Source organism: Myotis daubentonii, chromosome 17 (assembly GCF_963259705.1).
Source record: "Myotis daubentonii chromosome 17, mMyoDau2.1, whole genome shotgun sequence".
NCBI classification, from domain to species: Eukaryota; Metazoa; Chordata; class Mammalia; order Chiroptera; family Vespertilionidae; genus Myotis; species Myotis daubentonii.
The window spans coordinates 29,556,289-29,573,116 of NC_081856.1; the positions used below are offsets into that span (position 1 = coordinate 29,556,289).

General features: G+C 39.8%; 1 protein-coding gene across 8 annotated transcripts in view; it reads left to right on the top strand.

Moving 5' to 3' along the window:
* Positions 1–16,828, top strand: part of ENPP2 (ectonucleotide pyrophosphatase/phosphodiesterase 2) — a 105,851-nt gene that overhangs the window by 60,866 nt on the left and 28,157 nt on the right. For 6 of the 8 annotated variants that reach the window (XM_059671824.1, XM_059671821.1, XM_059671825.1 and 3 more), the window contains exons 11-16: positions 32–104; positions 4,548–4,703; positions 6,882–6,990; positions 10,055–10,180; positions 13,976–14,007; positions 14,705–14,832. In XM_059671824.1, the coding sequence (XP_059527807.1) occupies positions 32–104; positions 4,548–4,703; positions 6,882–6,990; positions 10,055–10,180; positions 13,976–14,007; positions 14,705–14,832 (624 nt within the window). The remainder of the gene's footprint in view (positions 1–31; positions 105–4,547; positions 4,704–6,881; positions 6,991–10,054; positions 10,181–13,975; positions 14,008–14,704; positions 14,833–16,828) is intronic. The other 2 variants (XM_059671827.1, XM_059671828.1) reach the window with 1 other exon arrangement.

Consider the following 16,828-nt stretch of genomic DNA (forward strand, 5'->3'; position numbering starts at 1 on the left):
GGAGATTCTGAACCTTCCTATTTTCCTCTAGGCCTTCAGTCTATGCCTTCTATTCAGAGCAACCTGATTTATCTGGACACAAATATGGCCCTTTTGGCCCTGAGGTTAGTAGCTTACCATCTGCCTGCAGGGAACCTGTGTCCCTGGGCTACCTGATCTATGACCTTATTTCATGATTTGTACAAAGTCTCTCGGGGTGTATGTATCTGAAAGGTTTATACATAGTCAAAGAATTATAAGACTAAAGTCATTTTAAAAAATCTTCAACATACGTGTTTCTCTTGTAGGGATTTCATTTCAGATTGATTTGATATTCAAATAGATTTTAAACTTGGAGTTGATGGGAGGGGTATACCCAGCCTTGCAGGCATTTGTCAAAGGGTGAAGGAGGGGGAAGGGCTGGCATTTTCCATCACTGGGACAGGAATGAAAAGGAATCTGGAGATAAAACCTGCAGCATAAAACATTGCAACTGACTTTCAACTTCATTAAAATTATTATGCAGTTCAGATAGGGTACATCAGCTACAATCAACTAGGCATATGTTACAGCTTTGTAAACTTTTTATTTGATAAATTTTGACATTGGCATATACCTGTGAAACCATCACCACGATTGAGAGTATGAACATGTCCATCACTTCCAAAAGTGAAATAAGTTCTTAATGGAGAAAAATACTGTTGAATGAATCTAGTTAGCAGAGCAATGTGACACCCTTTATCAAACACTGATATGTGGTAGAAGACAATCTGTTTGTAAGGTAGTAGCCAGTATAACTTCAAATTCAGGAGGGGAAGAGGATGGTGATGTTTTATTATTTTCCTCTTTCATCTACAGATGGAAATCTTCCAGTGTTTCAGCAATTATCGTTTAAAAATTCCATGACATTTGCAAAGCTAAACCTTTTAATATTTTCAATATTTCCCACTACTCATTCTTAGTAGAGTGATGAGGACTACACCAACATAATAAAACTTGATTCTGGTTGAGAAATCATTTAAAAACTTTATTAATGGCAATTGCCTTCAATTCCCTGTTAGGCCATGACAACACTGTTGGCTATAATTAAGTTCATTGTGTTCAGCATAAGGATGAGTAGGATAACTGTAATACGGATAATACTTATTTTAAATATTTTTAGCAAAATGCAGCCTGTTTAAGCAAAGACAGTAAATAGCAGGGAGCCATAAGTATTTCTGAGTGCATTCACATTATGTCAGTGGTGATTTTTTAAGCACTGGAAACTAATGGCTATTTAAAACCATTCTTAGTTTGCCTTAAATCATTGAAGTCATATAAGTCTGATGCTCTTATTCCTATCCCTTTGATGTTCAACCAGTGTTGCATGATTATGAAACACAAATGATAAAATGAGATAAACATCTGCATGCATGAAACACAAACTTATTTTTGCCAGAGCAAGCCTGGCTGTTTTATCTTAGGATGTCTTTCTTTGAGATTAAAGTGAACAAATGGAACCACATTTTGTGAAAATGTTAAAAAACAAAAAACCTCTAAGCAGTTCCATGTGCCCTATTTAAAGGGTCGACTTTAAATAGATAATGATATCCCCCGAAAGACCCTGTGGCATAAGCAAAATAGGGATTTGGGAGCCACTTGGTATAACCATGCTTTTAAAAGCATGAGGCTGAAACTTAAAGAGGTTTAGGGCTGCTCAAGTTGCACGGCTGATAAGTGACCTTAGAGATAGAACCTCAGAACTTCCAACTCCCAGACCAGGGTTCTTCCCCTGGAATCATTTAACCCTCCTTCAGGCCAGGAGATAAGCAGAGTGGTCAGTTAATAGCTATGTTCAAATTATACAAGTCTTTTTATGTCAGAACTTGGCTTTTTACAGTAAGCTCTTGTATCCCTCATTTTCTTAAAAGTTGTATGGGTTAGTAATAAGCATCCTTTTTTAATGGACCTCTCTGGATTTCTAATATGTGTAGTTCAGTTATGATTACTTACTTTAGTGTATGTGTGTATGCTTTAAGAAATAAACTAAAAAGTTTTTTAATGTACTGAGCAATGATAAATGAAGCATAATATAGAATGTTTTAATTTGCTGTAATGATGGGTTTATGCTCATTTTGCTCATAAATATACAAACAGATTTTTCTTGTACCATTCTTTGAATTAAGAGTTGGAAGTATTCAGGAATACTATGTTCTTTTTAGTATTAATACTTCTTGTAACTAAGATATTCTCACATATTTACTGGGTAAAACAGTCTGAATTAGATCTATTGGAATATGTCTTCAGTTATGATAACCTAGTAACCTGGTCACTTTCTTCTCCTAATACAAAGGATATTTCCAGATGTCACTATTTTTTATTTGGTTCTAAGAATCTTATTTTTAACTGAAAGAAAATAGAGACAGTTTATACTTTAAAACACAAAACCAAAGCAAGCCAGCAAAATCTCTCTTCTGTTATAGACTAAATTGGTTTATATACCTATACATCCATCATATACATTTTTTGTGCATGTAAAGATTTTATTAGCTGCAATATTGTTATTAAAATCAGGTACGTGCTATCTTTTCCATCAATGAGAAATTATCTTGCGTTTGAAATTTCATTGAAATGATTCAGTCTAGCAAAATGGTTTGTGCTATACACAGTTGAAGTTTGTACTTTCTTGCTTAATTGAGTATACTTTTTTTTCAGGACCATTCTCAAAGACTATTCAATTAGATGACCAAACATTGGGCTAATAGTTTCAAGAAATGGTGTATTATTGCTCCTGGTTTCGTAGTGTAATGGTGAATGTTCAGAAATATGCTTGCTTTTGATTATTGGCGCAACCTTTTTCTCTTTTGACCTTCTATGCTTCCTCTGTGACCCCTCGTTCGGCTGCTCTTCCAGGCCTAGAGGCAGAGCTTTGGCTGGCTAGTGACTACCTTCAGAAGGCAAAGGATCCTGAAAAGCAGGGAAATTTGCCCCTCTTCCTCCCATCCTCTTAATAACCTCAGGCTAAGTCTTCTCAAGTCAGACTAAAGTATGGCTGGTCAGTGAACACTTAGCTTCCATCTACCTCTAACATTCGAAGAAGGAAATATATGCAATATAATCACTGGATGAAAACTCATTTTGACTAAATCCTGTTCCTCCCGCTGCTCCTCTAACCCGCTGCAATCGGAAGGGCCCGCCTTCAGAGTCTTCGGAATGTTGAGGTCTCTTGCAAAATGGCCGGGTGTCTGATAGGCAGACTTGAGCTCTAGCTGAATGTATTCAGTGACCATGAAATGAGAAACCCTCTTTCTCCTTTGCTTCTCTTCTCATGGAGAATTGCCTAAAACTAGAAGCATTTAAAAATAATACCAAACTCAACCAGAGTCTGTGGGGCTGTGTCTTTCAATCGCTCTACTGGAGAGCGAGGATGAGACAGAAATGGAAGTGCCTTTGCAGTTGCTTGCTCTGGGAACAGTGAAATCGCATGGCAGATGGCCTCCTCTGTGGATACACTAACATTGTTCCTCCTTCTGCCCCTTCCTGCATCTGAATGAGTCTCTGGACAGTCCTACCGAGAGAAATCAGCTAGGTAAACAGCAGAGCTTGCTGCTTTAATTCACCTTTGCACCATCAGCAAATCAGGGGCCTGGTTTTCTCCAACATCTGGGAAGTCCCAAAAGGTTATGTTCCCTTTTCAGTTTATGTGTTGGCATTTATTACTCTCTAGATTTTCACAACAAGATGCATAGTAGTGCCGCTCCCCACCAAATGGGTTTCTGATAGAGTATAAGTTTACTCTTTCTTGATATGTGTACTAAGATGAAGAGATATTGATGACTTTTTACATTTTATCTAATTATACGAGATAATTTTTTTTAAAAGACAGTTCTATTTATGGTTATCTCATGGCTTAGAGGTTCTCTGTATTAGAAACCTAAATTGTCAGTAACAAGTTCTCTCTCCTGCTGAAAGTCCTGATTTGTGGAATTATATTCATGACCAAGGAGGATTGCTTATTATTTATGTTTTAGTTTATCCTTGGTTTTAAATTTTTTCCTGTTCCTTGCCAAGAACACTGGCTTTGATATAGTTGGTGGTGTGAACAGATAACTATCAGATTCTGAACTGGAACCACCTACATGAATCCCACTGTCACCTTGAAATAACCACGTGACTAATATTCTATTTAGTTTTCAGCTAGTACTTTTTAGATGGAGAGCTCTTCATAACCAAGATCCAGTCTCTCCCTAAAGCAGGAGTTTTAAAATGCACAATTCTAGGTCACATCAGGTGTATCCACGCCTATCAGTAGGCTCCTCGGCCATAAGACATTTACATGGCCAGATTCTCTTAAATTCTATGCTTGTTCTCAGTGAAGAGACTGTGGCAGCAGCATCAAGGTCAATTTAGGGGGTTTCTCTTGATAGAGATCCCTGAATAATCCTTCATACCAACTTTTTCTCACTTAAGGAGCCTTAGTTTTTCTCACTAAGACTCTACTGACCCCAGATGGCAAAGTGTGAGCTTTATTATCTGACCCAGAGGGACAGACGACTTCTGAGTCCAGACATCTCTATCCGCCAGTACAGGAGAGTAGTTATGGCTCACCTCTTACTCCGGCTAAGAGACCTAAGAGGAAGGTTATCCCTAAGAGGAGGCAGGAAAGACCAATTGCTCCTCCAAAGAAAAGAAGAAGAAAATTACATAGGATGGATCATTATGCTGTGGAAACGCGTCAGGACAAAGTAAGTTTATCTATTGTTCCAAAGCTTTGTGGCGGGTAGGTCTGAGCTGAAGATTTCCTTCAGTACCGTGGCTGGAAACTCAGCTGAATAAGTTTCAGAAAAACTCTGGTGCAGCATCCTTTCCTTTGAGTCCAGAAGAAACTGGTCCTGCAGAGGTTAACACTGATGTGAAGACCTCCTAAACTTTCAGCAAGGCAGGAAAAAAAAAGCCTGCTACTTTCTTTAGAGTTAGTTGCCTTAAAACTAGTATTTACATTGAGGCTCCAGTGACTGTGAAGAAGGCTACTGGCTTTGCTTCCACTTGTTCACAGTGCTTCTTGAAAACAACCCAGCACAGTGTCTGGGGGACTCTTCAAAGATAATGGAGATCAGAGCTCAATAGAAAATTGGTTTAGATTTGTGGTCTGTTCTTTCAGAATTCTAAAACGGTCTTAGGTTATGGACAAGAGAATAGCTGAGACAGAAAGAAAGAGGAAGTAATGAGTAGATAAAATTCTGTGTGTTCCTGAAACCGGTTTGGCTCAGTGGATAGAGCGTCGGCCTGCGGACTGAAAGGTCCCAGGTTCGATTCCGGTCAAGGGCATGTGCCCGGGTTGCGGGCATATCCCCAGTGGGAGATGTGCAGGAGGCAGCTGATCGATGTTTCTCTCTCATCGATGTTTCTAACTCTCTATCTCTCTCCCTTCCTCTCTGTAAAAAATCAATAAAATATATTTAAAAAAAATTCTGTGTGTTTTCACATAGGGATAATAAGTAATGTCTAGTCTATTTAGTATATTCGTAGCAACCTAGAGGTTCATATTCTCAAAACCTTCAGATACCTCCAAGGCACATTTATGATGGTCTGAACTGATCCCTAAGAAGTAGGTTCCGCATTTTATCTAAGTTGTCTTGTTTAATAAAGGAAAATAAGTAATTGTCGAGGTTGATGTATGTTGTATATTTAGTATTTCTTTATCTAGGCGAAGTTCTTAGGGGAGAGCATGGTGTTCTCAGAAGCAAATACCACTCAATCCCCCATCTGTTAGCCCCTTCAGATTATGCATCTATCATTCTGAAATCTTCACTTGTGACTTCCTCCTTGGGACAGAATTTGAAATACTGACTCCCATCATGAAGAAAAACAAGTTAACAACTGACTTTACTGGTGACAGGATATGAGGAGAGGTCTTGAGTCATCTGAGAAGATGCTAATGGAAGATAATATTGTGTGTCGGGATGAAAAATGCTATGTAGATCCCTTCTGTTCTTATCTCAGTCATTTTGAGTGCATGTGTATAATTGTAGCTAAAATTTAAAATTCATCTAAAGTACTGTCAAGTCTTTGTCTGATGTTCTTGAAAATCTTTCCGTTGCAGAGATGAAAATGAAGGAGAAGCCACTAGTATGTGGGAGAATTCATACTGTTAGACACTTTCATTTGAAGCAAGAAAATAAGGGATGGATTATGTTTCTTAGACTTTGGACATGTTCTTCAGAGAACTAAGTTTTTGGGGTTTTGTTAGGCTAAATAAGATCAGTGGTTTACTTTTGTGTGCTAGGACTCTTGTAGATTCTTATTTTACTCAAAATCAGCTTGAAAAGGACTAAATTGATATGCAGAAGAGGTTCTTCTATTAAGAACCTATTATTCTCAGAAATTGACAGTTACTTGGAACATTAGATAGATTGCATTGTGTTAATGATGTTCTAATTTAGCATCCAGTGAAGATTACCTTTAACCTCAGAATTGCTTTTGATTCACTTAGCCTTCGTCTTCTTGCTGTGGTTCAAAGCCTAAATCTTCTTGCTGTGGTTCAATGCCTAACGTGACTTCACCTAGGGCACAGGAGACTTAAACAATCATCTGACTTTCTGCTCACTCTCAGAATTCTTGGATTTAAATAGTTACATTTTAGAAAGGCATTTTATCTCTTAAAAAAAGTTCCCTTAATATTTCTTTCATATTTTTTATATCAAAGTATCTTGAAAGGGATTGGATGAGGGGAGATTTTGTGCTCCTGAAAGAATACAAAGTGCTTAGACCAGCTTTCCATCACGAATGGCAGGCAAATCCCCCTAGACAAAGCTCTGCCTCTGGGCCTGAAGTTTTCTTTCCAGAATGTTCTAGGAGTAGAAGATCTATGAGAAACTGAAAGGAAAAACAACTTGTAAGGACTAATTTGCTCCTTTTTCCAGATGACAAATCCTCTGAGGGAAATTGACAAAACAGTGGGGCAATTAATGGACGGCCTGAAACAACTGAAGCTACATCGCTGTGTGAATGTCATCTTCGTTGGAGACCATGGTAAAGCTTTGTTTCTTCTTTGTTAATAGGATAGAGTCATTGATAATGTTTCCGATGGTGTAGAGGAAAGGAAGGAACCTTTTCCCTCAGAATCCCAGGTCGTGTTCTTCACCTCTTTCCCCATTTCATCAGAATGGGGAAAGATATCAAACCATGACTCAAACTAGGAGATGACCTGAGGTGACTCCAAGTTCATTTTGATCAAAACCAGGCACTTCCTCTATCTTCCTATTCTCTGTAGGAAAAGCCTTTCTACAGAAACCTTTCTCTTATTAAAATGTTACAGGCAATTTGCTTGTTATGTTAATATCTTCCTCTGTGAATATGACATTTTAGACAATAATACCCCATCTCTGATAGCCATATCCCCAAAAGGAGTCCACAGGGTTTATGAGACTAAAAAGTAAATCCAAGCATGATAAGGAGGCAGAGACATAAGATTCTTGTCAAAGTGGCATATAAGTAAAAATATGTCTCTGCACCCACTGAGGGAATTCAAGACAAAACCAGAGGACACTGCTTTAGTAGAGAAGACAGTTGAAAGAGAGGAAGAGGCAGTTTTTCTAAATCACAGTGTAAAGTAGAAAAATTCATGGCCCCTTTTTTGAGGTGATCAAGAATGTCATAAACATTATGTGATTATAGGGCTGGCTGGAGGGAGTCCTCAGAGAGCCTTCTTATTTCACAAGTGCTCAGACTGAGTTCCGGAAAGTAGCTGCTGCATTCCAGAACTCTTAAATTGACACAGTGACCCTGGAATATGGAGCTGCATTCTTCTGGAACTGGAACATTGGTTGACTCTTTAATAGTTTGTTAAGAATGAATGACAGGCAAATTTCCCTAGTAAACAGCTCTGCTCTGGGCCTGAAATTTTCTTTCCAGAATGTTCTAGATGATCTGTGAGAAGGTTTAAAAAAAAAAACAAAACAAAAACAGTGGACTGACTTGCTCTTTTGCAGGGACTAAATGTGACCCTCTGCAAAATCATGGTCCACAGGTTTAACCTGGTGGAAAGCTTCAGATAGGACCGAGACTTTGGAGCATGGGACACAGCTGATTCAATTGAAGTTGCCCAGAGGGTTCAAGAGCATTTGGTTACATGTTGGAGCCAGATGTCTTAAGAAGTAGATGGGTCCTGATGGAGCATTGTAAAAGTCTTGGGTAGATTAAACCTTGTGTTGCCATTGTGTAGGCTTCTGAGATGAGTAGATTGCTTTGGTTTGGGGAAGCCACAGCATCTCTTACATAAGAAGTAGTATGGTCCAGTGTTTCATTGGTGTTCATATTGCACTGCACTACTTAAGAGCCATTTGATGTGGCAGACGTTATGTGACCTCTCGAAGTCTCAGCCTCCTCGTCTGTAGAATGAGAACATTAATGCCACCTACATGGGATTAGTCTGGAGGGTGAAGGATTATGGCGATTCAGCACTTTCCATATGGTTTTCAAAAGCGAGAGAGTGATGGGTCACTACTAAGGTGGGGTAGGTGACTTCGTAGAAATGTAACAAATGGAAGATCCTTCCAATCTTCCATTAATATCTTTTTGTAGATTTCCCCTTCCTGGGTTAACATTGTACTAGAACATATTAGCTGTTTATTGTTTTTATTTTTCTTCCTGTTAAAAAGCAAGATATAGAACCCTTGTACTATATTGGGATATGTTGTTTTTTTCTCTCTTCATTTCAATTTGTTTATAAAACAGAAAGGTCTGGATCTGGGATCCCAGAAAGTGATAATTTGAATTTTATTAGATCCAGGGCACTTTGGGTTATAATTGTTTATTACAAAAACCTTAGGACATTCTTTATAGAATCACTTATTTCCCCCTCTTAGAGAATATGCATCAAATGGATTGTGCAAAGCAATGTATTAAACTTTCGCTGTTCCATGTCATCTCATACATTCTGAAATGACAATAAAGGTCTCTACCAGCTTCCATGGTCTATGATTCTAAGACTTGAGTTTGTTTTTATTTATATATTTTAAACATTGATCAAAAAATTATCCTTGTCGAGCCAGGAAACAAATCTTGTGTCTGGAGGGATATTTGTTGGTTAAAAACATTCCCTACCTAGACCCTTTGTGTCTTCTAGTTGCTAACTTTCAGTTTTGACTGATAACATTGTTTACCACTTGTTTTCAGTCTTACTTCGCTTTTCACTGTTATTTTGTTCTTCGGTTTGGGTGGTCATTGGAGATGACATTTTTCTTTCTCATCTGTTGTTGCCAGTATTGTTTTGTCAGTTACATCCAAGGCCACCAGTGGAGACAGAGTGAGGACTGGTGATTATGTACTCAAGTCAGGAGATATATTAGAGAGAGAGAGGGTTGGAAAATGACATTTTGTAAAAGAGACTTGGAATTATATATTCCAGTTATTTACACCACCCCCAGCTGTGGGAAAAAAAGAATAAGATGCTTTTCATAAGGATTGTGTAAATAGATTTTTTTTTTAAAAAAAAGACTATGGTTACTTCCTTTTCCTTGCTGTTCTTGCTGAATGACATAAAATGATAATTGAGATGATGCATTTTTTAAAAATTTTTTCTTTATTGATTGAGGTATTACATATGTGTCCTTATCACCGAGATGATGCATTTTTAACCACCTAGCGCTGCAAGATACTATTCAATCAAAGCCTGGTGCAAAGACTATACAAAGAAGCATCAAAAAAATGCAAAGTCAATTGAAAAATCTCAAAAGAGAGAGATCCTTGCATGTAGCTGTTAAAAACTAATTAAAGAGCCGAAACCGGTTTGGCTCAGTGGATAGAGCGTCGGCCTGCGGACTGAAAGGTCCCAGGTTCGATTCCGGTCAAGGGCATGTACCTGGGTTGCGGGCACATCCCCAATAGGAGATGTGCAGGAGGCAGCTGATCGATGTTTCTTTCTCATCGATGTTTCTAACTCTCTCTATCTCTCTCCCTTCCTCTCTGTAAAAAATCAATAAAATATATTTTAAAAAAAACTAATTAAAGAGATGCCTGGATGTTATTAAGATGTGGCTGTGTTAAGATTTTAATTTTAAGATTGCCTGAAAATCTTTTTTTTCCATCCCTGTAGGAATGGAAGACGTTACATGTGATAGAACGGAGTTCTTGAGCAATTACCTGACCAATGTGGATGATATTACTTTAGTGCCTGGAACTCTAGGAAGAATTCGACCCAAATTTAGCAATAATGCCAAATGTAAGTTGATCCTTAAAATACTAAGTTGTTGGGGCAGTAATATTATAAGGGTTTGCTCTCTGAAGCTACTCTGAATACCTTGGTAAAAATCCTGGCTCTGCAAAAATTTAGAATGAATTTAAATGAATAAGTCATTTAAACTCTAAGCCTCAGTTTTGCATCTGAACAATGGGAATGATAATTGACATCTACCACCTGGGGATGTCATGAAAATGAATCTATGCATATCGCTTAGATTGGTTGCTGGCACATGGGAGCATTATATAAATATTTGCTCTTGTTTTTATTATGTAGAAATACATTTCATTTGAGGCATGTGTATAACCATAAACTTCTGTTTACAAGAAAATTACTTTTCAGTAAGAGGTTCAGGCTTGCTCTTGAGCTGGAGCTAGGGAGCCCATGACAAGGTTATGGAGACCCTGAGCATTCCTGCAAGTCCGGTTGAAGAGGAGTCTAAAAATGGTTGACAGAACCCAGGAGGAAAAACTATTATGCCCTTGGGAAGTGGCTGCTGCTTTGAAAGATTAGAAATAAACAGGAATAATCTTATCACTTAAGTTCTGCACATTCAGGTTCTGAGATACCACCGACAAGAACTTTAATTTATGAACTCAGATGTTTTAGATGCTGCCTGCCTTGTTTTTGGGAAGGCCATAGTTTTATTGGAGACATGCTGCATTGTGGGGGGGGGGGGGGGGGCGGAATACTTTTAAAGTTTTTAGCCTTGGGCATAACAAACCATTGGCACCAAGCGTAAAGCTTTGGAAAATTAAGTTTTTCTCAAACTATGTTCTTGAGTCAGCACAAACAGGAACTGTTCCAAGGTCAGCTGCAGGCAACGTTGTGAAATCAACAAAGCATCAGTGTTTCCGCCCTCTCTTTTTAATGTCCTTTCTGCCCTCCACATCCTCCCTTCTCTGCCCACTTGACGTGGGCAGGTCCTCTCCAGAGACAGGGTATAAGTCACTAGGGCACCTGTTGAGTTAGTATTTGCCTTGCAGCACTTATGCACAAATGCTTTTATCTATTTTGAAGGATATCTCAGGCCTCAATAAATGTAATGGGGACGTTGTTATGGGGGGGAAGAAACAATAACTACCAAATAATTGTTTTGTACATGTGATTTCATTTTATGAGAGGCATTAGAGTGGTGGTTAGAGCACAGACAATGGTGACAGGATGTCTGGGCTCAAATCTCTGGTCAGCCATGGGCTCACTGGGACCTTGGGCGGGCTGCTTAAACCCTCTCTGCCTCAGTTTCCTCATCTACAAAATAAGGATTGTTGGGAAGAGTAAATGAAAGATTACATCTCACTTAGATTTGTGTTTAGCAGGCAGTCCAACCAAATAAATGTTAGCTATGACGATGATGTCTTAGTGGCATCACTATTTTAGCTAAATCAATGCACCATCTTATTTAATCCTCCCAATGGCCCTGTGTGATAAGTATTATTGTCCCCTTTTACAGACAATAGAAATCAAGGCTCATAGAGAGGTGAGGAAATGGGCTTAGAGTATGACAGTAAGTGGCAGAGCCAACATTTAAACCCAGATTCTCTGATTCTTAACCACTATCCTGTGCTGGGGGCCTCTTCTACTCACACAATGTGAGAACTGTTAGCATGAGAGGACCAAGTACTTCGGAAATGATGGATTTGTGTCCCAAATGTGGCCTCGGGCATTTGTGACTTTCCATGCTCTTTATTTTCCTTCATTATCAAAGAACATGAACTTATTCTGGTCCTGCAGAGAACTGTGGTCAAGAGGCCACAGAGTAAAGAGGTTCAAAGCATGGCTTGCTCAGTCAGTGGTAGGGTCCCAGTATATAAGCCCCTCCCTCCACCTTCTAAATGCCCACTGGTTTAGTGAAAGTTCTAGCACTTACCTCCCAGAGTTGTCATGAATGATCAGAGAGAAAGTGTCTGCAGAGTCTTACAGACAGAGTGCACATGGTCTGGACACAATTTGGGTTAACCATTATTGCTACCCTCATTACAGTTACACACTGCTTAACAACAGGGATACCTACTCTGAAATCCACTGTTAGGTGGTTTCATCATTATGCAGCCATCATAGACTGCACTTACACAGACCTAGCTTGCTACACCCTGGGGCTGTATGGCACACCACTGTCACACCACCATCATATATGTGGTTCATTGTTGACTGAAACATCATTACACAGCATATAACTGTATTTGCTTTCCATAAAAATATGCAAGTAAAATTTAGCCCCAATTTAAGTAGAATGGAATCCTACTTTTTAGCTTTGGATTTCATAGCTTTAGAACTATGATTCTGAACTATGATTCTGTCTTTGATTGTATATGTTCATATCACAAGGCAAGCTTATTTATGCATTTTCAACAAATATTTATTTACTAGAGGCCTGGTGCACAAAAATTTGTGCACTTAGAGGGGTCCCTCAGCCTGGCCTGTGCCCTCTCGCAGTCTGGGACCCCTTGGGGGATGTCCACCTGCTGGCTTAGGCCCACTCCCCAGGGAATCGGGCCTAAGCTGGCAGTCAGACATCCCTCTGGCAGCCTGGGAGCCCTCGGGGGAAGTCCACTTGCAAGCGGGGAGCAGACCTAAGCTGCAGTCGGACATCCTTAGCACTGCTGAGGAGGCGGGAGAGACTCCCGCCACCACCGCTGTGCTGGCAGCTGTCAGCCTGGCTTGTGGCTGAGCAGAGCTCCCCCTGTGGGAGTGCACTGACCACCAGGGGGCAGCTCCTGCATTGAGCATCTGCCCCTTGGTGGTCAGTGTGTGTCATAGTGACCAGTCATTCCCAGTCGTTCTGCTGTTAGGGTCAATTTGCATATTACCCTTTTATTATATAGGATATCTATTACTAAACATTTATGGAGTGCCTACTGTGCACAGGCCCTGGGATACAGCAGGAAAGGACACGGACATGACCTGTCCCACTGATGTTTATATTCCCGGGAGGGCTGTGTCATGACAGTTGGTACCTCTTCTGAACTCTGTTTTCCTTTCTACTGATTCTATAATAACATACTAAGGCAGATTTTTTGAAAACAAAACAAAGTCCAACTAACCTACAATCTCCTCTTTCTCTCCCCTCGACCCCCCGCCAAAGGGACCTTTAGATATTATAATCCTGTCCACAGTTTATACACAGCCATCATTTACATAGTTTTGCTTTTAGCTAGTTCGGGGTATTGACTAAAATATCCTTTGTTTGCTGGTAGTGAAAACAAAGGAGGTGCATCCATGTGTGTGTCTGTGGCTGGAAGGGGCCACTACCTATGTAATTAGACCCATGATATTTATTACCCAGGAAACCAAATCCCCTCTAAAAAACATAACTCAATGGATTAGACATTCATCTCAAAGTGGATGATAGCTTGTTTCAAAGATCCGCAGATAAATAGGAAGTTATATGAAAAGCCCCAAATGCCCAGTTTAGTTCCTGATGTTAAATTGCAAATAAACTAAATCTAGGCTCTAGAGGGACCATTTGGAATAACTTAAAGGAGCAATTACTCAGCCACATCTTGATGCTCTGGAAGGAGGAATTCCCTTGTGGAAGAGGAGACCCACACCCAGCAGGGAAGTTCACTGTATGAATTGTGCCACTTATTTAACTGCTTTCTACTTATTGAAATATTCAATACCCACACGCAATGTAAATATATTTTAAACAAAACACTAAAGGGACAGCCCTTCTGGAAGTGGGGTAAAAAAGGATTGAGTCTCTTGCTGCAAAAATGATTCCTCTCATTGATTCTTATCATCTCTTTTTGACATTTTTCTCCTCTCTTTGAACAGATGACCCTAAAGCCATTATTGCTAATCTCACGGTAAGTACTGCATGTGACCAGGCCTCTGCTATTAGAGCAGCTTCCACATGCTCATCTCCTGTGTTCACCTCCCCTGTGGGGCCGGAGGAGCACTTTCCCCATTGCCCTGTATCCTGTATATTTGTTCTCTTTAGAGCTTTCAAAACTCCTGGTCTGTGGACAGCTGCAGGCTCCCTAATGGTCTTGGCAATGATACAAACAGACAATATTTGATCTTTCCTCATTAGTACTGAACAGTATTCATTCAAGATTAAACAAATCCTTACTCTCTCTGAACCAGATCTGCCCACCACCCTGTTCCATCACTCCCCCATCCAGGATAGAGTCCTTAAAAGCACATGAGGATGTAATCACATGGGCCTCAACATGTGTCCACCTCCCTTTCTTTCCACCCCCCACACCTTGATTGAACCTGCTGGGAAAGGCCTTGGAGCTTGAATTGCTTTTAGTGAGTCAAGAATGTATCTTAAAAATGCCTTACTCCCCTCTGACGGTAGCCTTCCATCTCCAAAGTTACCTGATCCTCTTTGAACCTATTTGTTTCCAGTTTATATTATTTGAAAGGGGGTAACAAATTCCATTTATTCACTAACCTTTTCTTTGGCTTAAAACTTCCTTCAGCTTTCTAGAGAGAGACTATCCACACCTTTTTCTAGAAGACACTCCGTCTAAACTCCAATTTTCACTTACATTTCAGTGTAAAAAACCAGATCAGCACTTTAAGCCTTACATGAAGCAGCACCTTCCCAAACGTTTGCACTATGCCAACAACAGAAGAATTGAGGACATCCATTTATTGGTAGAGCGCAGATGGCATGTTGCAAGGTAACTTGGGCTTGACTGGCCCCATTTCTTACCTGCATAACCAGCTCTTTGACAACTGGAGTGCCTATAAGGTCGTCAGCCATCCTAAGAGGAAATATCACCCTTTCCAAAGGGTTTTCTATGCTAAATAAACAATCAGTGCTGAGATAATAATACATTTATATTTCCTGGATCTCAGCATCTCAGTGTCTCTCTCCTTTTCAATTTTTGAATTTACATTCTAGCCTCTATTCTTATTACTTGAGTAAGTCAAAAGTGTGACTGGGGCACTGCTTTGCCACACGGAACAGATTTGGTCTCAGATGACAAAACTTAGCCCATAGCAATGGGCTAAGAGGAGTTCAGAACATGTTGTTAATCTTAAAACCTCTGTTGCTGTGGACTTGTTTTATTTCAGCTTAAAAGTTTTCCGTTATTGCCCTGGCTGGTTTGGCTCAGTGGATAAAGCGTCGGCCTGCGAACTCAAGGGTCCCAGGTTCGATTCCGGTCAAGAGCATGTGCCTTGGTTGTGGGGGTGTGCAGGAGGCAGCTGATCGGTGTTTCTCAGTCATCGATGTTTCTGACTCTCTATCCCTCTCCCTTCCTCTCTGTGAAAAATAAGAGATATATATATATATATATATATATATATATATATATATATATATATAAAGTTTTCCGTTGTTTATCTTTTTTTTGAACTACCAAAGACTCCAATATTGAAGAGACCATTTCTTGCTCTTGAATATTTTGTAAAACATGTCCTCTGGAAGCTCTAACCCAGGGGTGGGCAAACGTTTTGACTCGAGGGCTACAATGGTTTTTTTTAAAAAAATATATATTTTATTGATTTTTTACAGAGAGGAAGGGAGAGGGATAGAGAGCTAGAAACATTGATGAGAGAGAAACACCGATCAGCCGCCTCCTGCACGCCCCCCACTGGGGATGTGCCCCCAAGGCACACGCCCCTGACCAGAATCGAACCCGGGACCCTTCAGTCCGCAGGCCGATGCCCTATCCACTGAGCCAAACCGGTTAGGGCCACAATGGGTTCTTAAACTGGACCGAAGGGCCGGAACAAAAGCATGGATGGAGTGTTGTGTGAACTAATATAAATTCAAAGTAAACATCATTACATAAAAGGGTACGGTCTTTTTTGTTTGTTTGTTTTATTCATTTCAAAAGGGCTGGATCCGGCCCGTGGGCCGTAGTTTGCCCACGGCTGCTCTAACCACTTCCGAAGAGTTAAGCATTTAAAGTTTATCAATTTTCCACCCAAACTAGACAGCAGCCCCTTCCCCCTCTCACTCTTATTCTGACTTTCTCCATTTAAAAAAGTGCTGAGAATCAATCTGTAGTAATAACTGAACAGCTTCTATATGCACATGCACTCTAGCAGAACACTTTAATGAGTTTCCAAGGGAGAGAAGATAATGAGAAAATGTTTATTCTCTAGGAACTTACATCAATATGGAACACATGGAGAGACACATGACATAATAGCCCATTGTTACTGTCAGGGGGGTACATAGAGTTAAATATGTAAGATTATGCAGAGAGACGTATGAAGACCAGAAATTATCGAAATAATTTAGGGCAGACATAGGGAGTCTTCATGGAAAAGTTACAAAGATATGACCAAATGGCTTGGCTCTGAGTATGTCCTCTTTAGGACCATTTATGTATGGGTGGCTTAGAAGAGAGAGCAAATTTGGCACACTTGGTAGATTTATATGAAGTAAATGTGGTTGTTGAGTGGAAGTTAAATGAAAGATGACAACAGTTAAGCAAATTAGCGCAGACTAAAGCCAGACATTTTAATGTCTGCCTTTAGCAGCAAATCTTTTAACTCTTGCATTGTTGTGTTATTATATGTGCATATCTTATCAACCCAAACTGAAAGCATTTTTCCTAAGGGTGGACACCCAAATGCTTAATTTCTTTATTTTCCCCTAAGCATTTTAGTTCAGTGTGATGTACTTAGGAAATATTTGTATTAATAAACATGAGCCCTGGT